Here is a 26,602-nt window from a genome sequence, read left to right on the forward strand (position 1 = left end):
ACCCTAGTTTCTCTGTCTGTAGAATGACATGGTTAGAGTAGTGATATGCAAGTCTTTTAGCTGTCTGAACACTTTTTCCTCAGTGATGTTATTATAATTGTTCTCCTTGCTGAAGGGGGAACGCCAGACCATTATTACACGAAATCGCAGATTAAGTCTGTGGAATTACATAAAGCCATTTACTCTAATCCGCAATTGCCAGAACTGTGATGAATCCTGCTGGCCTCAGCAAACAGACAGCTCCTCATGAGTAGCGTTGCACATGATAATAAATTCCATGGTTTTTTGAACTAATGTATGAGGTGATGTTATCTTCCAAATGGGAAAAGTACCCTACATATACCCATTCCTCTAAAGAGGACCTATTTCCCCCCCACTTAAAAAAAATTCTCTTATCAAATGTAAACATGCATAATGTGTGATCATTTCCAAGTTTATACCCTATGCTTTTTATGTTAGTGTAAACAAATATTTGCTATGAAACTGAAAACTAAGATCTTTGCTATTCCTTCGGTAATCACTTAAAAATTAAGAAGGAATGTGTATTTCTATTCTGTACTTTTAAACAATAATCTATGTAACTGTCAATGTACAATAATAGTGACCTTGAATTAAAGAAACCTGTTATTCAAATATAGACAGGGAAGATTTTTATTCTGGCAATACCAGTAGTAGAAAACTTTTATCAGACTACCTTTCCTATAGATAACAATAATAAACTCTGGACAAAACATAAAATCAACTATTTGAAAGCACTGGAGAACAATTGAAAGCAGACAGAAATTGGAGGGGAGTTGATTCTTGAAAGAAGTGAATTGCACTGGATAAGGTTAACATTTATGTATTCTGTTTTATTTTGCCTGGTGGCGTTCCCCAGGCTCTCCTACTGGGTTTCCCCGAAAATAAGACTGGGTCTTATATTAATTTTTCTCCAAAGGATGCATTAGGATGTATTTTCAGGGGATGTCTTATTTTTTTCATGTACAACAATCTACATTTATTTAAATACGGTCATGTCATCTTCTGGAACATCATCATAACATACTAAATGTGTCCGTCTGGCTGACGATCTTAACTGGGGCTTATTTTCGGGGTAGGTCTTATTTTCGGGGAAACATAGTAGTAGTATACATCTATGGGAAGTGGAGAGACACTGCCTTCACCATGTTCTCTGAATACTCATAGACCTGCCAAGCTGGGCTTAAATTGTGCATATACCCAACGAAGTTCATTATGAACTCTATCATCCCAGAATGGGAATAGCCCGTATGGCAAGATTTAATTGACTGAATTTTGTTGCTTCTCAGATAGTTTTATACTCATCATCCTGTAGACATACTGAAATAAGCCATGTTTTTTCCACCAGGTATATTGGTTTCAGAAAACACCCAGCATTTCTAGCAACTGGGTCTTTCAGGTCCTGTAAGGAAGCAGATACTTTGTTTCAGCAGGATCAAGCCCTTAGAAGATTAGAACAGATGTTTGAAATTGGTTACATGCTTTCAATATTTATTACTTAGGTGACCTAGTTTAGCACCAATTGTAATAGGGCAAAAAAAAGACCATTTGGGAAAAACAGAGTTTATTGCATTCACCTTAAAAATTGTAAGATTTTTCCCTTTTTATTAATTTTATTTAGCTTGAATGTGGGAAAAGAAAACCCCGAGAGATTCTTTTCCTACTTTGAACAGATAGCTACGTGCATAAGACACAAAAAAAATGCTTTCTCATATGATATATGTTTTGATGTGACTAGAGGACAGTTTTGAAGCTGTAGGTCTTGATGTGCTTGTAACTGAATTTCCGAGCTGGGGGACCTTAATGTCATCTCACAGAGCCCTACACTTTATAAATGAGGAAATGAAGACATAGATGACTTTGATGTTTGACCCCTGGCTGGCAGAGATACAGTGGCACAGGCAGAAGTACGGTTTGAATTTCTCCAAACCAATTCAGTGCTGCGTATCCTTCCTTCCACCACCGTGAGCACTGTGGATGCCCAGTCCTGGAGCAGTGAACTCTTGGATCCGTGTGCCCGTTGTATACATCCTTGTTTCTCTAGAGGCCTCTCACAGAGCTCATGTAAGAAAGTGCAGGCTAGGAAGAGGGAAAATCGGAGAACTTGTTTGACATGTTCCCAGTAGCTTTTCCATTCTTCCAGGTTTACAGGTAATGAGAGGGCAGGTATGAAGTTAGCATCTAAAACCAAAAGCCAGGAATGTTTCTTCCTGCTGCCGTTAGAGCCCATGATGGAGAGTTGACTAAAAGATTCTTATAAATACAATAGCTACAACGATGAAGAGTTTGGAGAAGGAGCTAAGTTTGGTATGAAAGGCTTCCCAGGCAAGTGGGTAGAGGTTATTTCCCGTATCTGGCAAACCGCGCGTTCTTTCCTTACGGTGCTGTCAGGAGAGGATCATTGGAGAACAGAACGTGTTATGGCTGCAGGGGCTGAAATTTCATAGTGTGGGGCAAAGAGTGACTGCCAAAGTAAAGAGGGTTAGAAAGCGGGAGGGAAAAAAAGATCGAAATGATAATATCAGGGATAGAACCATATACCTGGTTCTTACTCTAGCATTGGCATCTTAAATAGTTGTCTAAAAGGGGATGAAGACATATTTGGAATTGGCTGAGATGAACAAATCTTACACTTATTATCCAAAAATACTGAACGACGGGGCGGGAGAGGGTGCAGGGGATAAAAAAACCTGACTTTTCCCTCCCTCTTTCACTGCAGTGCTGTTTTTATTTTAACAAATTTGGGGTCTTTTTCAGGCAGGATTTTAAAATTTCAGTAAAACATATAACAAACGTTGCCATTTTAAATATACAGTTCATTGGCATTAATTACATTTACACTGCTGTGCAACCATCGCCCCTATCTGTTTCCAAAACTTTTTTACCACCCTGTACAGAAACTCTGTCCCTATTAAATAGCTCCGCATTCCAATCCCATCCCATTCTCTGGTAACTTCTACTTTATTTTCTCTCTGAATTTGTCTAGATCATACAAGTGACATCACGTAAAATTTATCCTTTTGTATCTGGCTTCTTTTACTCTGCATCATGTTTTTAAGGTTCATTCATGTTGTGGCATGTGTGTGTCAGAACCTCATCCTGCTATGGCTGAATAATGGTCTATTATATGTATATATCACGTTTGGTTTATCCATTCATCAGTTGAAGGACATAACTTGGATTGTTTCCACCTTTTGGCTGTTTTGAGTGGTGCTGCAATGAACCCTGGTGTACAAGTATCTGAGTCTCTGTTTTCCATTCTTTTGGGTGTATACCTGGGAGTAGCACTGCTGGATCATATGGTAATTCTGTTTCACTTTTTGAGGAACTGTCAAGCTATATTCTATTGCTTTGTGGTATGCTGGGTTCCTTGACTGTATTGCAACCTCATGGAGGGTTTTCCCTTGTGGTTGTAACAATGTAAACAGCTGACCCTGAGCTTGTTGAATGGAACTGTAAATTTCAAGCTCATTGTTTATAAATAACTTCAGACTTAAAAAAATAAAAAATAAAGCTTTGAAACAAGCCTTGCTTTTCTCTTACCGTATTTTGCCATGTATAATGCACATGTTGGGCCCAAATTTGTGAGGGAAAAATAAGGATGCACATTATACATGGGTAGTACTAATTCTGTATCTATATAAACATTTTTAATTCTTCTATTTATGCTTATGAGTTAAAAGTATAATTCTAGGAATCAGTAAGGATATCCATATGCAAAATAATATCCTGGAATACAGGGTTTTGTTGAACTTACTACGAACTTGCAATGATGAAGAGTTCTTTGCCTTCTATGATGCGTAAATATGGTAAATTTGTTACCGGTACATAAAATTTCTTGTACCTTGTACCTGTTCTTGTGTTTAGTAATTATTTGTTACATAACATTTCTTGTATCATAATATGATAAAAAATAAATGCTAAAAATTCCTTTATAATACAAAAAACAAGTACCTAAATGTAAACAAATTAAAATTTGAATTAGAAAATTAAAACGAAAGACTTTTTCCCCCTGAAAGTTTGGGCCAAAAATGTGGGTGTGCATTATACATGGCACAGTATGGTATACATTTGGGTAGTCTCTGAATATGAACTCTAATATCAGAAGGGTGAAATTCTGTTTTTGTGCTGTCCCCCTTATTGGTCGAAGAATAAAAGAGTCTAACACCTGGTGTGTGCATCAGGTATCATTTTAGGTGTTTTCACACATTGAAAAAAAAACAAAAACGTTTTGTGTTTGTCTTCACATTAACTTTGTGAGGTAAGTATCATTACCTTTATATTGTAGTGACAAAATTGAGCTAATTCTTTCCATCCTTTCCATGATAAGTGGTAGTATTAGGATTTGATTCCTAGAATTTGATTCATAGCTTGAAATTGGCACTTCCCCAATAGGGTAGAGGTCGTAATTATTGTTTACATTTTGGAATTTTATTGGGTTGTATTTAGATTTTCTTTGGCCTCTCTTAGCTTAGATAAATAGAAGGTGGGTACAATTCCTTTTTAATTTGTGTTCAGGGACACTGTCCCAAGTAAACAAATGTAGATGCTCATTTTTGACAAAGCTAAGGACTTCAGTTATTAACGATATTTCCTTCCATGGCTACTTGCTAAATAACTTACTCATTTCAAGGTGTTGATGATTTTAGCCTTCTGTGCTTTTCAGAGCTTTTGAATTATTACCTCATCCATGGCAGATAGGATATCTGCCTCATGAGCATGTAGCTTTATGGTAATTAAAAATAGAAGAAATGAGAGGATGTGAATGACTAGAATTGGTCTTTTTCTTTATTTTTTTCTCTTTTACTATTTGTTTACTTTTTATTTTTCAGAGAAAAATAATATTTTCTTACACACATAATATTTTCTACTTTTCTAAGTACTGGTAAATAAATTCGTAATCTCATTTGATATACATTTTGAAAATTACCAAAGATAATTTCATGTATTTGTGTAAACTTTTATGGAATAGTTTATATATATATATAATAGTTTAAAGAAACCCCAAAATATGCATCCTCCATTGAGTAATTATCAACTCAGAGCCAGTTACATTCATATATATTCGTATTCACTGGATATACATTTCATAAGGATAAAGCATCAATTCATCAAGAGAACATAAAAAATCCTAAACAGTTGTGCATGTGATAACAGAGCTTCAAAAATATGTGAAACAAAAAGATTTTTTTAAAGCTGTGAGTAATAGATCACTTTGTATTTATAGTTGCAGTTTCCATACCCCTCTCTCAATAACTGACAGAACAAGTACACAGAAAATCAGTAAGGATACAGAGGACTGGAACAACACTATCAATCAACTTACCTAGTTGACATGCATAGAACACTCCACCCAACAATAGCAGAACATGTTTTATAAGTGCATACAGAATATTTACCCAAATAGATCATATTCTGGACCATCTGAAAAGTTTCAGTAATTTTTAAAGGATTTGAGTGATAAATTATGTTCCTTAGCCATAATGGAATTAAATGAGAAATCAGGAACAGAAAACCCTCATTTGCAACCCATAATGAAGTGTAGGCAGTGGTCACCAATGGCTGCTAACAGCCATTTTGTGAAAAGACAAGGTGTGCCCCTTGCTGGAAGAGCACACCTCCACTTAGTAGGTAGTCCAGTTAATAACCAAACCTGAGTCTGATCGAGCCTGTAGATCTATATATTATTTATGGGAAATTCTGGGGCAGAGTCCATATTAATATTACAAGGGTGAAGTCAACAAAATCTATAGTATTTCCAGTGAAGAAATTTCAAGGAAAAAGAAAGAGGGTAGAAGAAGTCACAGATTAAGAGAGATTTAAAACATATGAACCTGTTGCAATGGGTGCATATTTTTTTCCCCCTGATTTGAACAAATAAAGCTGTTAAAATCTTATGAAACAACTAGGGTAATTTAAATACCTGGATTTTTAATGCTATTAAGTAATTATTTACCTTAGATGGGATAACGGTCTTGAAACTAGTTGTTAAGAGCCTTTATTTTTTACAGATACATGCTGAAATATTTCCTGATTAGCTTCAAAATAACCAGGAGGAGAAGGGGAAAGTGTACAGTTTTTTATCTCTTCAGTCTAGAGTCTAAATTCCTGTGTGCCTGGCCCCATCGTTTCTAGAGACTTCTTTATTGCTACTCCCAGAGGCAATTGGCTCTTTGCTCATATGTCTGTTACAATTATTTGGTGTTAATAGCACATGTGTTTCTCAAACTTGAAACTATTGACATTTTCTGCCAGATAATCCTTTTTTATGATGTACTGTTCTGTACATCATAGGATATTTATTAGTATCCCTGGCTTCTTTCCAGTAGATGCAAGCACCTTACCTCCAAGTCCTGACACTTTCAAATGTCTGAAGATATTGCCAGATGTCCCTGAGGGCAAAATCACCCCCCAGTTAAGAACCACTGGTAAAAGACAATTGATTCCAAAACTACAGGATTGTTTACCATGTTTATTAATGATGACCACCAAAGTTGCCTTAATTTCCATACCCGCCCCCATCTGCCTTCTTTAATTTTATTTTCTCAATCCCTTTATCTCATTTGAGGTCTAAGAATTTTTACTGGTCTATCCCCTATATTTATGTTTTTGGTATAATCTTTTCTTTCCTCCTATTCTCCTGACTTTGACTGTGCTTATTCTGGCACAGGCCAGCCTTACTTGGTTACTGGCAGCCTGCATGTGCTGTTTTTTAGTCTCTTCATCAGCAGCCTTTTATCTCCTAATTCCTTTTGTGGTTTTTATTGTTGTTGTTGTTTGTCTGATAGATAATTCCATATGAACGTGGTTATGGATGGCAAATACTTGTTTCTCCTTACCTGTGTTTTGCGTGCACGTGCACATGTGTATTGTTACACTGCCTTGTGACATCTTTCTAGAGGTTTGTGTTTTCTTTATCATTCCCCAGGTGCATGCCGCCCTTGAGAACCCCACCGGAAATAGGTTTTCTCCATCAAACCGCAGCTTGCATTTCTTGAGAAGCATACATGCACGATTCTGACCAACTTGAAACACAACTGGGACACATGCTCACTTGAATTTTGGAGACAGAAACTGGCCCCAAAAGACTGAAGGTGGCTTCCTCTTGCAGCACTGTTTCCTCTTCTGGTTTTTCTTAGTCCTTATTATAAACCTGAGTGTGCTAACCATAGGGAAAAGGGTTTGATTGTCAGACTGGCCTTCCTTGGGAAACATTTTATGGCCTGTTGGAGGTTCGCTTCAGTGAAGTGCAAAGCCCTTTTCTTAAGTGGAAAGGGGCTTGTGTTTTGCCAGATCCTCCTATCTGCTTTGCAGGTCAAATAATGGACTTAGTAGAAATATGGAAAAGTTTAGTTCATTCTTGTGCCAAAAAATTGCCACTCTGAAGGCAGCAGTGTAAACAGTGTTGTGACTAACCCTTTTTTTTTTCAAAGAAAAGTTTTATGCAATTATTTCCCATTTGCTTGCAAAGATATAGAGTTTTCCACAGATTTCAGTTTTCAGATGGCCAGCCATACCCCTAACCTCTGGCCTGCTTTTCCTGTTTGTTCTTTCCTGTGTGTCACCAGTATACCACCTACCCAGTTGCACCCTATGCAGTTACACTTCTGCTCCTGTCACTACTAAAACCACATTGTTGATGGTATCACCCAATCCAGTGACCTTTTCTAATTTTTTATTTCCCTGTCTTTTTCTGCAGCAGTTTGTAGGTGGTCCTCTCTCCTTTCCTCCTAGAAACTTTCCTCCATTTATCATTTCTGGACTTATGTCATTTTTGTTTTTCTCGCCTTGTGGTCCCCCCCACACCTGCCCCGTTTTCTTTTTATGTCCCTACCATCCAATGAATATCCTCCAAAACCCCAGGGTCCCATGTTTTTCTCTGAAACATTTTTGCCTCTGGAGAAGTTGGCCCCTCTTAGAAAGAACATCACTTTTCTTAAACTTGAAGGCTTTTCTTAATTGTTTCCCAAAGATCCACACCACATTTCCATCTCTAAAAGTAATATAATTGTCTTCCTCAAAGATTGGCCCCTTCTTCCGACTGCCGTCTGCATACCTCTTTGCTCTTACTTTTCCCCTTGGCCTTGAACCAAAAATACCCTTCCAATCAACTAGGCTCTTGAAACCTTCATATGGCTGGACTCCTTTGTCTTTGTCCCTGCCCCCCCCTCACTTAACCTCAAGTTCTGTTAGTCCTTCCGGGAATTACTTCCAGCCATTTCTTGATTTGTTCCTTTCAGGTGTTGTCTAAAAACTTCTTGTCATGGGAGATGAATATTTAGCTTATTTATGTTACCACTTGCTCCTACCCCTCCTGTCAAAATCTTTATTTCACATTCATAGTTTCTGTTTGTGCCAACTCCAGCAGCATATTTGAACTTATTTCTTGTCAACTTCATCTTTCAAGGTCATGACTGTTATCTGATGACTTTCTGTTTTGTAAGATGAGGGCAGTGGCCCTCTCAGTATTCCTTGCACTTCTCCTCTTCAAGAATTTTCCAATCTCCTCCAGATCATTCTGTACACTTATGTCACCAATGCTGGTAACAGGGGTGGTTGCTGACTTACAGTATTTGCAGTATGATGTCTGTGGATGTACCACTCAGTGCAAGGACAAGTATAGGGTGCTTGGGTTTCTCCCTCTGTGAGTGCCCATTGTTGACATCCCTGTGTTTCTTGAAGGCGAGTGTTCCCAGCATCAAATTTGAATGGATTCTTTCTATTTCTATTCCACCAATTGCATTTATCACCATATAGTCAAGTGTCTCTAAAATCTCAGTTATATTTTCTATTCTCTTGACTCCCTTTTAGCCCCCTGAGGTGGTTTTCTTGGAGCTCCCTGTCTTCCTGGTTGCCTGGCATGCTTCCTTTTCGGAGAAATATGGGAAACCAGTCTTTACGCTAGGGAAACCCGAAATGCCAGAATGAGAGGGCCTTACTCTGGGGGAGTAAGTTTTATAGTTTCAACCACAGAGTCCCATGTTTTAGAGAAGAAGACTCTTTTTTTCCTTCTGAGGGGAGTCGATGGTTGACTTCTGGATGTTCTGTTTGTTAGAGTGGGGAGAACAATCGTCTTACCATGTAGGCATATCTCGCTTTATTGCGCTTCACTTTATTGCACTTTGCAGATAACTGTTACCATCAATGTGGGGGCCAGAGCTCACCAGCAGGAAGATTATGACTTGCTGAAGGTTCAGATGATGGTGAACATTTCTAACAATAAAGTGTTTTTTTAAATTAAGGTATATACAGTGTTTCTTAATACTCTTGTACAGTTACTAGACCATGGCTTAGTGTAAACTTAACTTTTATATGCACTGGGAAACCAAAAAGTTAGAGTGACTCGCTTTATTGCGATGGTCTGGGTCCGAACCCACAATATCTTGGAGGGATGCCTGTAGAGACTTTTTAGCTAAGACCCCAGTGTTCAGCCCTGCTTCTCTCATCACCCCTTGCTTTACTTGCTGTTAGCATCCGGAACCTTGTGGCTCCCTAGCAAGACTGCTACTTCTGTCGCTGTATCCTCCCAGAGTGGTGTTTGGCCAGTGCCATTGAGCTGCTGGTTGTGACCCATTAGGGAGTCATGAAGTCAAGAAATCAATGTAGTGGTTAAGGACTGTCATTTGAAAAATAGACTGGAGGAGAAAATGTCAGAGTGTGCTGTGCATAGTACGGGTACATATTGTTTCGTAAAACTTGTTTTAATTATATCAAAACACAGACATATATGTAGACGTGTACTGGCTCTCCATTTGAAATGTCCTTCTTACTGCAGGTTGAAGTAAAAGAAGTTAGAAAAAAACTTTTTTAGGCCATGGCTCCCTCCCCACTGCTATAACAATCAACATTTCTCAATCCACTTTGAATCTTCTAGAATGGTTGAAATGTGTCTCATGCGTTTATTAGTGGGTAATACAAACCATATTTAATATCCTGTATAGAATTGATCAGGTATTGACTGATCAGGAGAGATGCTGGGCCAGAGGTCTCTGGCTCTGCCGAATGTCGACTCCTTATTTATGGGATTGAGGGGATGTCTTAGAGGGCCCAGTGGAGGGGGTAGGGAGAGATACCAAAGAGCTTGGGACAGTAGCTGTTTGTCAGAACAGAGTATGTCAATATTGTAATTACTAGTGTGGCTATACTGTTCTGTAATAGCCAAATGTCAATTCTGGATTTATGTCTTTTTTTATTCCTTATAATTTTAGGGGCATCTTTGAAGGAAAGGAACATTATGCATAGATGCCCGAAGAACCATTTTAAATCAGAGATCCTACAGTTTTCATTTTTAAACTAATTTTCTCTCAAACATTCTAGTGTACCCTTTTAAAAGAAATTAGTTATAATGTTATGATAGATCTGATATTCACAAGCGATCGGTAAACTTTTTTTTCTGGGCGGTGGGGGTGGGAAGAGAAGAGAAAATCCTAATTGAAATGAAGAGAGAAAGACTTTTCCTGAAACACTTGGGTAAAAGAGAAGGAAAAAGAAGAGTTAAAGAGGATTTGTATTTGTAGGCTGAGAGGTGGTCCAACGTGGAAATAACTATGAATGATGAAATTAGAGGAAAAGGTGGACATCAACTGTGAAAGGAGGAAGTGAGGAAGAGAGAATAGTAGGATGGTGATTACACTTTATATGTATATGTATATGTGTATGTGTATATGTATATATATTGTGTGTGTGTGTGTGTGTGTGTGTGTGTGTGTGTGTGTGTGTGAAATGAGTGATTGAACAGTTTCCGCTGCTTCTCCTCTACAAGCTCACTGTCCATGGCTTTACTTCTTTCTCTGTGGGGCTGTCATGCAGAGTAACTTCAGTCTGTCCCTTTGTGTCTGTGTGTCTTTGTGAGCCTATGTGTTCACACCCTTGCATTTGGGAAAAGGGAAGGAGCTGGAGGAAGGGGAAGTACAGATCTCTGTAGCTCCATGCTTGCAATATGTTTGTAACTTGCAGGAAGGCTTATACAATAAGATCTAAGTATCATTACACTGGTAATTACTCTTTACTCATTTCTTTCAGTTAGTGATGGCTGAGGGTTACTCAAATTCTAGACCTGGTACAGCTCAGTCTTACCTGTGTGTCCATTACCTTTCTGTTATGTTTAGGGAAAAGGAGCCCATATGTACATGTGCTTTTAGCTCACTTTTTGCTGCTTCTCTCTTCCTTGATTCAGAGGGGAAAGAAGGGAGGACCTCAGCTAGAAGGCAGACCCCGCCATTAGTCTCTCCTACCTGGCAGTGCTCAGGGCAGTGATTAGATGTAGCAGCCCTAAGATCTCCTGGAATGCTGCGCTATATCCTCTTCTGAACAGGAGGGGGCCTGGACTTCTCTCAGCAGGTGCCAGCAGCTTAGTGACAGGGTGACAGCATAGCTGGGCAGCGAGCTGCCCCTGAGAAGAGAAGGAGGGCTTCCCCTCTTCACTAGGCTGACAGTAGACTTGTGGTTCTTATCAGCCCCACCAGATGTGTCCAGCTGTTTTACTTTCTACTCCATCCCAACCAAACATACTTAAAGTTCAAACCAACACTTACATCATCAAAACAAAAATGTTTACAATGTGAAGCCTTAGGCTTTTAGTAATTTAAGTTATTAGTGACAAAGGCAGTGCACTTCCATGGCATTGCATCTGGGAAAATCCAGGCCCAAGATGGATTTTTCCTAGTCTTTCCTGCGACCACAGGATTTGAAGTGATAGATCTGTATCACTGATTGGTTAATGGGGAAGCGTGCTAAACCCCAGCTTCTTCTTTTCCTCTATTTCTCATGGACACCTTGTCCCACCGAGTAGCTCATTCGCCAGCCCCAACTGGAATAAATCGAATAGATTGAGTTTATTCAAAGCTGTTACTGTTTTTCGTGAGACCCTGTGTGGTGGTGTTTTGGTGGCTTGACATACTGACCTGTCATGGTGTCACTTCTTCCTCTTCTTCAGAGCCTCTCATTTGGGACAGTCTCTGGGGTTTTGTGGCACCGTATCAGTGTGACTATAACTCAGTCAACCATTTTCCTACATTAATAATGCCATAGTTGGGAAAAACTTGGTTCGGTTTAGATGGCTTTAACGTGTCACAGTCAATAAAATTTAAGATTACACTGGAGAACAAGTTTCCTTCCAAAGGCTCCATTTGCTGCTAAAATGCGCTGTCCCCAACAATTTTAGTAGCAATTCAGCATTTTCCAGAATTAGTTGGTATATCTTCTTTATATCCTTCATTACAGACTAGTCTTACTTAGCTAATGATTTCAGTTCTGTCCCTCAGGGAGTGATTCAATCTGGGTGAAGCTTATTATTTTAAAGTATACATTACATGCAGCAGAAAAGAACTGTCATAGAAAATAAAGGGTTGGGCCAGGAGGGTGAAAACACAGTAATTGTGTTCGGGAGTCCCCAGAGGTCTTGACTCATGTTACTGAGGAAATAACGAGATTATGATTAGTTATTATTCTTGTTATTCCTAGGAACTAGTAATTATAAAACATTTAACCTGAATAGTACAGTTTTAATCATTATGAGATACAGCATAAAATATTTAAATGTTAACTAGGATAAGTTGAGTGTCTATTTTCCCTGTCATCATTGTAATTTATATTTCAAAAGGGAATATAAATTTTGTTTGTTTTGTGTGTTCAGATTTTTACACACATTGTTTCTTAGCCCTGTGTGGCAAAGATCCTATGGTACGTGAGGCTCAAAGAAGTCATCTTCCCTTCTAGTGTTACGAAGCTCCCACTGTGTGCTGGACAGGCTCTCATTGCTTAATTTTGCTGAACTCACAAAAGCTTGGCGTTTCTTACATAATCCCCTTCCCGTATTTTATTCCCCCTTTCTTCTCTTCCCATTTTCAGTGTTGCCTACTTATGTATCAGTGTATGTAAAATATACCTTTTTAATATATGTACCTGTTCATGTAGATGTCTGTCTTTTTCTTCAATAAAAATGATATGTGTTTTGCATGAAGGCTTATGGGAGCTGTGCCCTGAATCCTCTGTGAGAATCTACCTGTGGTGGTCTGTTTATCCTTCATTGTCTTGGCTAGACAGGCATAGTCCCTTTTATATTGGAGGTTTCCAAGAGTAAGCTGTTAGTTCCTTATGTGTTATAAATGATCGGCTACAGTATGTGAAGGAAAAATTGAGCCTGGCATGGACCTTATCTTCCTTTCTAAGTTTAGCTAACTTCTTACTCTTTCCTTCTGAGTGGACTTTGAAGTGTCCGTTATTTATTTCCTTATCCTCACTTTGTTTCTCCCCAGAGTGACACCCCTTTCCTCACAGAATGTCATGATTCATCATGGCCAGACCCAGGAATATGTGCTGAAGCCCAAGTACTTCACAGCCCAGAAGGGGATTTCGGGAGAGCAATCCACTGAAGGTTCGTTCCCTTTAAGATATGGGCAAGATCAAGTTGTCACACCTTTTCACTGTGAGTATTGTCTAGTCAATCATTTTTCTATGTTATACTGTCGTAGTTTGGAAACATTTTTTTTTTTTTTTGGGGGGGGGAAGGTGTAGATGGCTTTAGTGTGTCAGAGTAGATAAAGTTTAAGAATCATTAAAAAAACAACAACCCACATTGGTTCCTAAAATAACGAGCCAGCAGCATGGTTTCCTTATTCTGAGGAAAGGCAGTTTTCTTGGATGTTGGGAAAGAATCTGAAGTGACCTGCCTGTAATTAATTCTGGTTCTGCAAGATGGTTCCATTTCTGAGACATACTAGCTCTAATTTTAGATACAGTTGTATGCCTAACATGTTTACATTGATAAAACATTGAGTAAGCTAGCCAGGATTCATTCCTTGTAAAATGTCTGAAATGTCCTGTGTTATTCCCTGCGTACACCTCCAGTGGATATTTTTGTGTTATGAGGTCCACCTTGTAGTATATCAAGCAGATGGCGTGGCAGGTTTTCCTCTGAATTTGTAAAGAGCTATTGTATCAGTGGCCAGCTTGGTTAATATCTCACTCTGTGGGAAGCTCAAGGACAAGCCCTGGCTCCAAGGGTGGGGAATGTGATGATTTGTGGTTTAGGTATTACAGAGTGTCTCCTGGCAGCATCTGGAGAAAACGTTCTGGAGTGAGGCGGCACACCAGTCAGAGGCGCGAGCTAGACGCGCAGGCTCTTTCCAGTAGCTTCCTGCGTTGTCTCACGTTCACTGATTGCCGTGCCATCAGTCTTGAAAGAGAATGCCAGCTGTGAGTTTGAAAGGGACCGTCTTTCACCGCCAAGAGTCTTGAGAATATCTGAGATATAATTTTTACTGCTGTTTGGCACGTTAGGTGTCTGTATCTGTGTGGATTTGATTCCCTTGGGCCCACTCCCACCTCCCAGAACTGGTCACTATTTCAGAGTGATTGATTCTTCCCTCAGAACTGGTTACGTTACGAAAAGAGTATCTAATATATGGTTGGTAACCCCCACTTCGCATCTTGTGAGGAAATTCTGCTCAGTGACCTGAGTCTGGGACCTCCCAGAGCAATAATTTGATGAGGTTTCTTGAGATGATGAGGAAAGCAAGCCCTGGGGGCTTTAGAGAGGGAAGAATGGAGATGTCATATAGACCATCTCCTTGATCTTCAGGCAGGATAACTTCCAGGTCATGTGCAAAACAATAGATTTGTCCATCTTGTTTTTAAAGATCCTTTGCTTCATAGCCTGTTCTGTGTGAATATCCCTGAGTGTATATATTTTTTTTCTAATTTTAAGAGGTACTTCTTATTTCCTTGGGATTTTATAGAGATTATGTATTTTTTAGAAGCTCTCTAAAATTAGAATGTGATAGGAAGAGGTTTTGAAAGCTTATGATCATGCTGATAAGGAAGAGTTCTGTACTCCGTGGAGGTGTCAGGAAAAGATGGTCTGAGAATCACTGGTATTCAGACTAAAAGACTAGACTGTGGTTTGGGTTTGTTACCGATAATTTGTTATTGGAGTGAAAATTTCCACTGTGTGTGTGTGTGTGTGTGTGTGTGTGTGTATTTTAAACTCTCAAGCCTTTGTTGAACTGTCGTCTGGAAGATGAAATTATACTTTAGAAGAACGTGTAGATAAGTTCTCTGTATTGTCCATAAATTTCCCACCCATCCCGTTTCAATGAAGTTTCTTCATAGTTGGGAGCTGGTAAAGTAATTTAGGTGGACACATGATCTCAGTGATGGAGTTCTCTGTTCAAACCCCCTAAAAGTTGGCGGCTGTTCAAAAAGAGGCCCAGGAACTTACTGAAACAGGCATATAGGAAGGCCAAGAAGGGAGATGGGGCTATTTTTTGCTGAGAACAGAACTCTACTGAGAGCTGGAGGGCTAATGGGAAAGTTTTAAAAAGAGGTAGTTTGGCAGGACCACTAGGATACTAAAATAGCAAAGCTGACTAAGAACAACAATAGTAGATTAAAACTAGAAAGAAGGTATGAGGAAAGTAAGGACCGGTAAGTATTGTCTCCCCACATCCAACTTTGGGTTTGATAGAAAGGAGCCCCTAAAGATACCTGCATGTAACAGAAAGGAAGGGAACGCTAATAAGGGAAGTTTGTGGAAGCGCAGAAACTTTGTGTCTTCTTTTTCATCTTTATGGAAGAGATCCAATGCAAACAGACGAACTTTTCCTTTTACTGAAGGGTTTGAAGGTCCAACAGTAGGAGAAGATAATTCTGACTCCTTAGAAAAATAGGAAACATATGGTCAGGTGGACATGATGTACCTTGGGATGAAACTGAGGGACTGGTGTGTCCTAACAGTCCATTGCCATTACTTTTGAGAAGCTATGGGGACTATAGAAAACATTCCGGTTGGCAAAGAACAAGAGCTGTGTACCTCTTTTAAATGAGATTTAAAAAAGGTGGTCTATAGTAATTTATTACCAGTTGGTAGGTTTACTGTTACCTTGCAAGCAGTAATAATGATGTAAGCATTTGTATAGCTTCATCAGCTCATAGTAGAGGAGGCAGCAGCATTGCATGCCGAGGTGAATAAGGATTTGCTGTTAACACCCATCTACAAAAAGAGAATTCGCCAGAATAAGGAGGAAAACGATGAGGATGGGAGATGATGGCTTCAGTAAAGCAAGTTGTGTTTGAGTGTTAATTCTAGCACTCTTGAGACAAAACCAACTAGATAGGGACAGACAAACTATCAAGTTGCTAGTGAGGCATTCTTTATTGTAAGACATGAATGACTATGTTATTGAAATGTCCCAGAGTTTCGATGACATAATTAACTATCCCTGTCCAGTGTGTGCCCACCACTTTTTCTATTTTAATTTGGTGCATTTACCAGCCTTCTGAGTCACTTCCTGGGTAACTTGACATCCTGGATTGGGTGTTCTCTGGTTACTGGATAGCTCTAGTGATAATAAGAGTGTTCTGCTTTATTCAGTGGTCTTAACGGAATTTAATTTGCATGAGTATTATCTAGAGCAGGGTTCCACAAACTTTTCATTAAAGGACCCGATAGTACTAAATATTTTAGGCTTCATCAGCAAAGACACAAATTGAAGATGTTATATATAGGTACTTCTATAACTATTTAAAATGTAACCATTTAAAAATGTAAAGATAATTCTTTGCTGCTACGTTTTTAAAAATCAGGCAGCTGGCTGGATTTGGCTCCGGGGCTGTCATTTGCCAACTGCTGATCTAGAGACTCACAGTCTCTCAATCTACTAAAAATATCTAGGTTTTGGACCTGATTGGTGCCTGGAACACGACAATTGAATCAAAGCCCTGTCTATAACCCAACAGTCCTTCATTGTCACAGCAACTCACCCTCCTCACCCTAACGCTTCTCAGATATATCTCCACTTAGTTTGAAGGCAGCCAGAAAAGCATGAACTACCAGGAAACCACTGGTAAGACTTATCTGGTCTCAGATAAGTATTGTTTCCTTTAATGTTAGAGTGACAGGCCACACAGCAACTGGGCAAGTAATGAATATTACTCCTGGTTGTTTATAGAAAGCCTTTTGATAGTTGATGGAAGCAGCATTTTCACTGGATGACCCAGTAACGGCCGTCTAGCTGGACCACATCCTATTAAGATATCCCCCAAGTTCCTCAAAAAGTTACACATATTTACTCTATGGCCCAGTAATTCCACTCCTAGCTATATACGAAATAGAATTGGAAATATATGTGTACACAAAAACTCATATACATATATGTTCATAGCAGTATTTATAATAGCCCCAAAGTGAGAACAACCAAAATGTCCATTGCTGATAGTGGATAAATAAAATGTGGCATATCATGTCATTGGTTGTTCAGCCATTACAAGGAATGAAGTATAGATACATGCCACAATGTGAATGAAACTTGAAAGCAGAGCATACCGAAATAATCCAGACGCAAAAGAATCCAGGTCACATAATATAATTCCATTTATATGAAATATCCCGAATAGGAAAATTATATGAAATGTCCCTACAGACAGAAAGTAGTTTAATGGTTGCCAGGGGCTGAGGAGAGAGGGAATGGGGAGTGACTGTTTATGGGTAAGAAGTTTCTTTTGGGCTGAGGAGAGTGTTCTGGAATTAGATGGTTGCACAACCTGTGAATATACTAAAAGCCATGTTATGTTAAAAAATAACATGAAAATATTTACAAAATTATTTCCAAATAGGTAGCTCAAAAAGCTTCAAGGAATGGAACTTGTCAGCTCTGTCAAAAGGCCTAAGGATAGTGGGGGGTAGAGTGGTTTGCTTTATCCAGTATTTTCCTTGGCAACTTGTAGAAAAGAGTACGTAAACCAAATCTGTTGGTTTAGTAGTATTTTTAACATAGAGGAAGAAGAAAGGTTGAAATGACATGATAACATTTGAAAGGCGATCTTATAAAAATGGTTAGATGAGATTATTAGAATACCATATGCTCAGGAGCAAACCCAAATAACTCACGTATAAAGAGATTAGTTTGGCATGACCCACTAGAAAAAGACCTTGAGGGTAATAAGTATCCACATCAGACTATCTGCTGTTGTAGTAAAAATACCATCGGATGCTTGATAATGTTAAAACCAGAAAATAGTATTTCTGTCATAGACTGTGGTGGAAGGACATTTTTACCATCAGGGTTATAAGTCCTGGAGAGCTTACTAAGGTAGAGTGTAGAGTTACTTAGAAAGGAGAGCTTTAGGATGAGCAGAAATATCCATGTAACTAAAGTGGTTCCCTAGACAGCTGCTTTGCAGAGGATGCCAAGGGTCCTACAGCTAAAAGAGTGGGGAAATCTGATTTAAATATTCAACTGCTTTGTCTCTTTTTCTATCATATCACTTTAATATTTGGAAATGCTTAGAAATGTAAACTTTTCTAAACGAGATGTCTCATCGCTAATTCCAGTTGTTTTCCATACTTGGCTTTTAAACAGGTTATTTATATTTTAAAATTGTCTTCTGAAATTTTAGATCTTTAAATTCAACAAGGTTGAAATTTTAAATTTCAGGGAAGGCAGATATCCTGTTTTATACTCGTATACTGCTTTCTTAAAGTTTTTTAAACAAATATAAGTCAAACTCTTAAGAGAATTGCCAATTTATTATGTCTTCTGTGCTGAGATACGAGAGAGATTGAGCACTGGTATTGCAAATATATGATACTCTTAAATTACCACACACACACACAGACACAGAAAAGTTAGGACAAGCCTAATCCTTCTGCTTAAGTAAGTAATCATAGTAGTTCAGGAAGCACATCCACAGCTCCCGGTCTGTCTCCAGTGACAGAAGAAAACCTTATCCTGCCTGCACTGGGACCACAGGAGACGTCTTAGCCCTGGAAGCTGTGGTGTGCACTGACCTATTTCAGCCTTTACTTGCTTACTTGCTTTTTTTTTTTTTTTTTAAAGGAAAGCACAGCTCACAGTGGCCCATGCGGGGATCAAACCGACAACCGTGGTGTTATCAGCACCACACTCTAACCAATGAGCTAACCGGCCGCCCCTTTCCCAGCCCTTGCAGTGGACCAGTCAACTCTGCTTCTGCCCAGTGGACAGTCATGGGCTGAGTGGAAGTCTCAGCTTCCCCATTTGAACGTAGAACAGCCCCCCAGGTCTCAGGTCTGACTGAGATGGAGGCAGAGTCAGTTGTTCTTACAGCAGCAGCCCTGCTGCCCAAGTCCCTGCAGCCTAGTTCTGGCCAAACCGCAGTCCATAGTCTCAGGCTGGGAAAGGCATGGACCCTTTGGAAATGAGAACCCCCTCTTTACACTTCCAGTGACTCTCTGGTCGAATGTGCTAGCATTATCCATCAAGCTGCGTTCACACTGACATCAGGAAGCATACAATGTGAAAGCATCTCAGGGTTTGATGACAAAGGGTCTATCTCCCACTGAAAGAAGTAAGTTCATGTGTCTGGAGTGAAGATTTTCTGTGGATGCAGGCTGGCACAGCAAAGAGGTTCCCAGTAAATCCATCTGTGTCTTCCTGGTTGCCCTGACTGAGAGAAGTGAGTGGTTCTGCAAAGGATTAGAGGAGACATCCAAGTCTGTTGCTTTGGCAAAACAAATCTGAAGGGTAGGAGATACAGGCAGTATTTGTCCTGGGCAGTTCTGCGTATGCCTGTCACTTCCAGGAGGTGGGCCAGCACATTGATTCACAGCTCTGGGTGCCCAGTGCCAGTTGCAGAAGCTCCCCAGGAGGGGTGTCTGTGGTATGGTTCCCAGCACCCACCAGGGGACGGAAGTAGGCTTCAGAGTAGAACACCAAATTCATCCTGCACTTAGTGGCCCTTTGCAAAAGGCGGGGGGTCGGGGGGGAAGGGGAAACCTTTGAGGGGGCAAATGAACAGAGGCAAATGTAAGTGTCATAAATACAGATGAGACAACTGTGGCCAGCTTCTTATGTGCAGGATGAATTGCAATACGGAGCTCTTTAGAGAAGAAACCCTTTGAAAATGCCGGTGAGGAATAGTCTGGTGCTGAGACAACCACCTTGCCTCATTTGGATATTGAAGGTTAGGGTATGAGTGACAGCATAGATCACGTGAAGAAAGAAAAGGAAGAGCAGGAGGAGAAATCCAGTGTGCTGGCCACTCCAGTTCTCTGAGAGGCCCTCTCTGGCAGTTCCTGAAGTCCTGGTTGTCTTACAAGCCTCGACAGCAAAGCCTCTGCATACTGTGTGCAAGCTATTGAGAAAGCATTCTGGTGAAGGTTAACACCAGGGTTTTTTGGAGGTGAGGTCTTTTAGGAATCCAGATATCACAGAAAGACAGGGTATTATTGCCTATCGCAGAAAAGGTTCATGTGTGGTCTTGACATGGCCACTGTACCTCAGTTGGGGGACGAAGGTGGGTGGTATGTTTTATCAAGGAACTGCTTGATCATGACCCAGTCCAGGAAGGTATGTGGACATGAACATTCTCTCTGCCTCCTGAGTGCTCACACGCAGTTTAAGATAGCTGGGAAATGGTGGGCGTGGATTGATTATAAACACTTCTAGGAAGCTGAGCCAGCAATATGAAAACAACAGAAGAGGAAAACCTAGAGTGAAGGATTATGTAATCTAAATTCCCCAGTGGGCAGCCTTTCAGACCAGAGAAAGAGGCTTTAATCCCAATGGCCCAAGATTTCATAATAAATAAATAAACCGATCTGGGTATTTCTGGATATTGGGACTGAGTTCAAGATACTGAGAAATAAACACTGTATGACTCCAGAATCTTCTATAATCAAATCATGCTATTCGTAGGGAAAAATGACAGGAATGAATTTACAGGTTGCCTAGGGGACATGACAAAGCAACATTTTTTGGGGAGGAGAAAACCTGCATTTGAAAAAGAAAAGAGATGGTGCTTACTCAGCCTTAGGGTGTTTTGGTTTGTTGTTGTTGTTGTTTTTTTTGTGCCAGAAAATGAGGGTTTTGTTGATTTCACTTCTGAGTGGGAAAGTAGTTTCTAGGGAATTAATCTCTATTAGAGTTGAAATGAGAGTTTTGATTCAGAATAAACAAGATGGTACACAATATTGCTCATGAGATCTTCTGAAGGGAACTAAAGCAGAATGCTTTGTCTTCTTGTGGGTTAGTCTCCTTACAGAAGGGTCCTCTTAGCATTGAAAGTGACTGCCTTGTGGGGAGTTTCTCTCCCCCTTTGAGGTAAAGACCTCATACTTTTCTTAGATTTTTATATGACATTTCTTTTTTTTTTAAATTTATTGGGGTGACAATTGTTAGTGAAATTACATAGATTTCAGGCGTACAGTTCTGTATTACATCATCTATAAATCCCATTGTGTGTTCACCACCCAGAGTCAATTCTCCTTCCATCACCATATATTTGATCCCCCTTACCCTCATCTCCCACCTCCCAACCCCCTTACCCTCTGGTAACCACTAAACTATTGTCTGTGTCTATGAGTTTTTGTTTCTCATTTGTCTGTCTTGTTCTTTTGTTGTTTTTGGTTTATATACCACACATCAGTGAAATCATATGGTTCTCTGCTTTTTCTGTCTGACTTATTTTGCTTAGCATTATAATCTCAAGATCCATCCATGTTGTCACAAATGGTCCTATTTCATCTTTTCTTATCACCGAATAGTATTCTATTGTGTATATATACCACAACTTCTTTATCCATTCATCTATCGAAGGACATTTTGGTTGTTTCCATGTCTTGGACACCGTAAACAAAGCTACAATGAACATTGGAGCACACATGTCTTTATGTATAAATGTTTTCAGATTTTTTGGGTAGATACCCAGGAGAGGGATTGTTGGGTCATATGGTAATTCTATTCGTAATTTTTTGAGGAACCTCCCCACTGCCTTCCATAACAGCTGCACCAATCTGCATTCCCACCAACAGTATATGGGGGTTCCTTTTTCTCCACATCCTCTCCAACACTTGTTACTATTTGTCTTGTTGATGATAGCCATTCTGACTGGGGTGAGGTGATATCTTATTGTGGTTTTGATTTGCATTTCTCTGATGATTAGTGATGTTGAGCATTTTTTCATATGTCTATTTGCCATTTGTATGTCCTCTTTGGAGAAATGTCTCTTCAGGTTGTCTGCCCATTTTTCAATTGGGTAGTTTGTTTTTTTGTTGTTGAGTTTCATGAGTTCCTTGTATATTTTGTATATTAGTCCCTTATTGGAGGCGCTGTTTGCAAAAATCTTCTCCCATTCATTTGGTTGCCTCTTTATTTTGATATGACATTTCTTTAAAAAGACTTTGTATTGTAATTGTCTATGGTTTTAATTCTGCATTATTTGTCAATATTTACTTAGTATCAGCCCCTGTGAAATTGAAATGTAATTAAACTGAAACCCAGCTGTCTTTGGTCTACTTTGTTCCCATAAGTAGAGAGAAGTTCGTACATGGCTGGAGTAGGAGGCAAACCTTTCTTCTCTAAGGCAATTGCTGTATGGTTATATTTGAGTAATTCTCTGACTGACAAATATTAAACCATGAAATGTACATGTTTATATGTATAACGTATATATATGTATATATATGTATACACACATACACATATGTATTCCATCATATGTAAATGTGTGTGTTATTTAAACAGTCACTTTTGGAAGCTTCTTACGTTATCTGCATAATCAACTATCCATTTAAAAAATACTTGTGGCCCTCATTGTACTTCACAAGTTGGTTTTCTCAAGATTTGAGTTTTTGTTTTTTTTGGTAACTAAATGAAAACAATTTAATAGGCAGTGGTTGCTTTTGTGAAGAACATCTTATTTAAAAATCCCTGTATCCTAGAGATAGATTTAGAAAGCTTTGGTGAAAGAAAGAACATCCATAGAACGGGCGAGAGGGCGGTGTCTGCTGTTCTCTGGGTTGGTGGCCTCTGGGCTTCTTGTGTGGGACTGGTGTCTGGAACCACACCCCTCAGGCAGCTGTTCTCCTTCTGTTAATGAACCCCACTGAATGGCTACAGGTGCATCTCATGATTGTACCGCCTGCCTCGAATCCAGCAGAAACCAGAACTCTTCCTCCCACATGCCCAGATCTCACTGATGCATAATTTTCTTCCCTCCTCCCTCTTGCCATGGCTTCCCTATGGGTATAGTGGACTTTCCCATCCCACTGACTTGGACCTTGGTCATGTGACTTGTTTTGACTAATGGAGTGTGGGTGGAACAACAGTGAAGCAGTTCTGAGCTTTTTAAGAGGCTTTGCATGGTTCTGTTCTTCCTTCTGCCATGAAACAGGCATAGAGCTGGTCTGCTGCCCAGCTTCTTTGACATTTACTACTTTTCTGAGATAACCTATCAGTTGGGCAGAAGATTTACTTTTTAAAACAATCTGGACAAGTCAATTGTTAGTCTCAGTAGAGTAAATGATACTGTTTTAATCAAATAGGACACATACTGGTAAAAATCCTAGTCTGGGTGACCTTCTCGTCTCGCCACAGTGGACTAGAAAATGGGTGGCACTTGACCCATGAAAAACCTATCTGAGCTGGCCAGTTGCCTCTAAGGGGGCCTGGCAGAAGAGCAGTCCCCACCAGGGATGATATTGATGAAATTATTCAGAAGCTCTCAAGGACTTTGTAAGTTAGAGTATAACATTAAGGAACTGGAACAGAAGTGGAATGCCAAGTAGAAGCAGAAACAGCCAGAAATGCTGTGTATCATATTAATGTTGGCTACAAGAATGAAGTTCGATAGCATTTTCTGAAAAGGGCTAGGAATAGGGCAACATGTAATGGGTTACTAAAAGTACTGTGGATTCTTAATGTCTTCCCAGTTACTGAAATACATCCTACCATTCATGAGGTCTGGCTGTTCCTGGATTTTCCTGAGACTTTTATCCCCCTTATTATTGCACACAGCTTTACTGTACCATCCTATCACTTGACATAATGTGCACCCCTCACATTGTGTTGTAGGCAGCAGAGACCCCAGCTAACACGTGTTCTATTTGTGCCTTTCCCTCTAACAGCTGCACGTCCTGCTATCTCAGAGCACCAAAGATTGCCTTTTAGAGAGGGAAAACCCAGCTGCTTCGCTTCTTTTCTTCATTCCCTTTTTTAGCTCTTACTCCTGTGCACACCCCCACATTTCTAAGAAAGCGTGGGGTGGGTTGGCAGATGGACAGAGGAGTGGATGGGCCAGTTCCGTCAGCTCCCAAGACCACTGAAACACTTAAAGAATTGTTCTCCATGGTCTGGGGTTGGGTAGGGCTTGATGTGTTATTCTTTATTTATGTTTGAGTACCCATTTGAATTTTTAACAGAGCATTCTCAGGTCTCAGTGATTCTTGCTCACATTGGCTGGAGAACGTCCAGTATCAGTTCATTAGCATGGGCAGGAACCTTTTCAATGACTCGTGATATCCCATCATGCCTCCTATTCATTCATCATCTTTTTGGGTATGGATTTTCAGGCAACCACAGAGGGGTATGTGTGTAGATACATATCATGCATGCTGTACCATGTCTTGAACATGGAAGTGTAGCAAAATTAGATGCCTCTTTTTAAAGGAATTTTTAAAAGACTCAGTGGAGAAAATGATTCATAATTTTTTTTGTCAGACATCCCAGTTTCTGAACCACACCTTAATTTACATCAAGAACATATACTGGTTTTTTTTTTTTTTGCAAACCTGCTAAGGATATTGTAAATTATCTTCTTGTCTTTGAAGATCAGGTAATTAGGGATATGGATGTAGACTCATTTGTCTCCATCAAAGACACCATGTAGGTTCTAGCTTCCTCTTTCATCTGTTTAGCACTTACTATGTACCCGCCACTGTCCTAAATGCTTGATATTCATTAATTCAATATTCTAATATTAGCACATAATTGAAAATATACCCTACATGTTATTCATATAAGTTTGTTAGGAACCAAAAATATAATGAGTTAGAAATTGCCAAAACAAATCTTACTCATTGAAAAGAGTGCTGAATTAGATTTCTGTGTAAGTTACTTTTAGGTGAGTATAAAGTCAAAATTTGACTATAGTTTAAAAAAACTTGTCAATTTTATTATATGTATGAAAATCACATATAATAACAATCACATATTTTTTAAATTATCTAAATATAGAGCTTTTGGCAAGAATTGTTTAACTTAACAAAAATTATTCAAATGCAAAATTAGCCTTTCTAATGAGTGGGTTTCTACTGCTGGTTGAAATCCATTTTGATCCCTTTCAAACAAAGTCAAGCAGTCAGGTTTTATCTGGAAATTATGTAGAAATCAAAGCCCAAAGTAGAATTTTATTTTAGTCTAGAGTCTTTAATAGTAATTATGATCACGAAAGCAAACATCTTGAGATGAAATTTTCCCATATTTGGAAGCTCTTATGGGTTTTACTGTATAATATATCATGAGGTAATTGTCACTACTAGTTTGGGTTTTTCTCACAGTTGCTCCACTAAGAGCTGACCATGTGTAACGATATCCTCTTGTATTTGCATAGTATTTAAAAGCTTATGAATTATATCCATACAAATTATTTCATATGGTCCCTGCCACAATCTTGTGAATTAGATGGGTTGGATAGCACTATTCTGTGTGTGTCTTTTTTTCCACTGTAAATTGCAAGATCCTGGAGGGTGGAGCCTGTGAGTGGTTTTACTGTATCCTGCCCCGTTAAACCTCGGAATATTAGTTTGTCTGTCAAATGAAACTCTTGACACGTATTCCATAGGACTGTTGTAAGAATAAAGTTCGATGAAGGACATGATACACAACGTAGCTAAACATACAGTGTATGCTCAGTCTGTGTTTGTTTTTCTGTCTCACCCCAACCTTGCCAAGTGCTCTGTATCATACAGTTTTCATTGTAATGCTCATTAATAGTGTAAGAGAGGCACTGGGGTGGTGAGGAATGAACAGGAGCTCATACTGAAATCCCAGCTCTACCATTTCCTAACAAAATGTTCTTGGTCGAGTTCCTGATGAATGTCTCTGTAGTTGCCTTGTCTGTGATGTCTGAGCGTAACTTAAGTAGTTGTGGTGTGTATTTTGAGCTCTGTAGCTTAGTAGGAACTCAGTACACATTTCATGAGTCCATCAGTACACATTTTAATGCAGACAGTGCTCTGTACATTTAAAAAGGTCCATAAATTCTGCTTCTACCAGCATGTTCTCAGAATCTAGGCAAAAAAGCAAAGCAGTGGAGTGTGTATGTGTTTATGTTAGCTATCTACTACTGTGTAACAACTTACTCCAAACCTCAGTGGCTTAAAGCAACAAACATCTTGCAGTTTTCTTTGGTTCAGGAATTCGGAAGTATTAGGTTGGTGCAAAAGTAATTGCGGTTTAAAAGGTTAAAAATCATTGCAATTACTTTTGCACTAACCTAATATCTTAGCTGGTTGGTTCTGGCCCAGGTTCTTTCATGAAGTTACCATCAGGGTAGCTCCTACTGGGGTTGGAAGATCTGCTTTTAAGATGGCTCACTCACATGGCTATTGGCAGGAGACTTCAGGTTTTTTGCCTTGTAGGCCTCCTCCCTAGGCTCCTCAAGTATTCTCACAGCACGGGAGCTGGCTTCTCCCAGAGTTGAGTGATTCGAGAGGGAGAGACACCAACTCTCTTGAAGTCGCTAGCCATCACTTCCGCTTTTATCTGTTGTTTTTTTTGTTTTGTTTTGTTTTTTAAGGAGGGTGCAGCTCACAGTGGCCCATGTG

General features: G+C 39.4%; 1 protein-coding gene across 8 annotated transcripts in view; it reads left to right on the forward strand.

Annotated features, from left to right (window-relative positions):
• LTBP1 (latent transforming growth factor beta binding protein 1) overlaps positions 1-26,602 on the forward strand; it is a 349,946-nt gene that overhangs the window by 102,274 nt on the left and 221,070 nt on the right. For 7 of the 8 annotated variants that reach the window (XM_019741724.2, XM_019741760.2, XM_019741748.2 and 4 more), the window contains exon 4: positions 13,275-13,444. In XM_019741724.2, the coding sequence (XP_019597283.2) occupies positions 13,275-13,444 (170 nt within the window). The remainder of the gene's footprint in view (positions 1-13,274; positions 13,445-26,602) is intronic. The other variant, XM_074331881.1, reaches the window with a different exon arrangement.

The sequence above is a fragment of the Rhinolophus sinicus genome, linkage group LG05, assembly GCF_036562045.2.
Source record: "Rhinolophus sinicus isolate RSC01 linkage group LG05, ASM3656204v1, whole genome shotgun sequence".
Classification (NCBI taxonomy): Eukaryota; Metazoa; Chordata; class Mammalia; order Chiroptera; family Rhinolophidae; genus Rhinolophus; species Rhinolophus sinicus.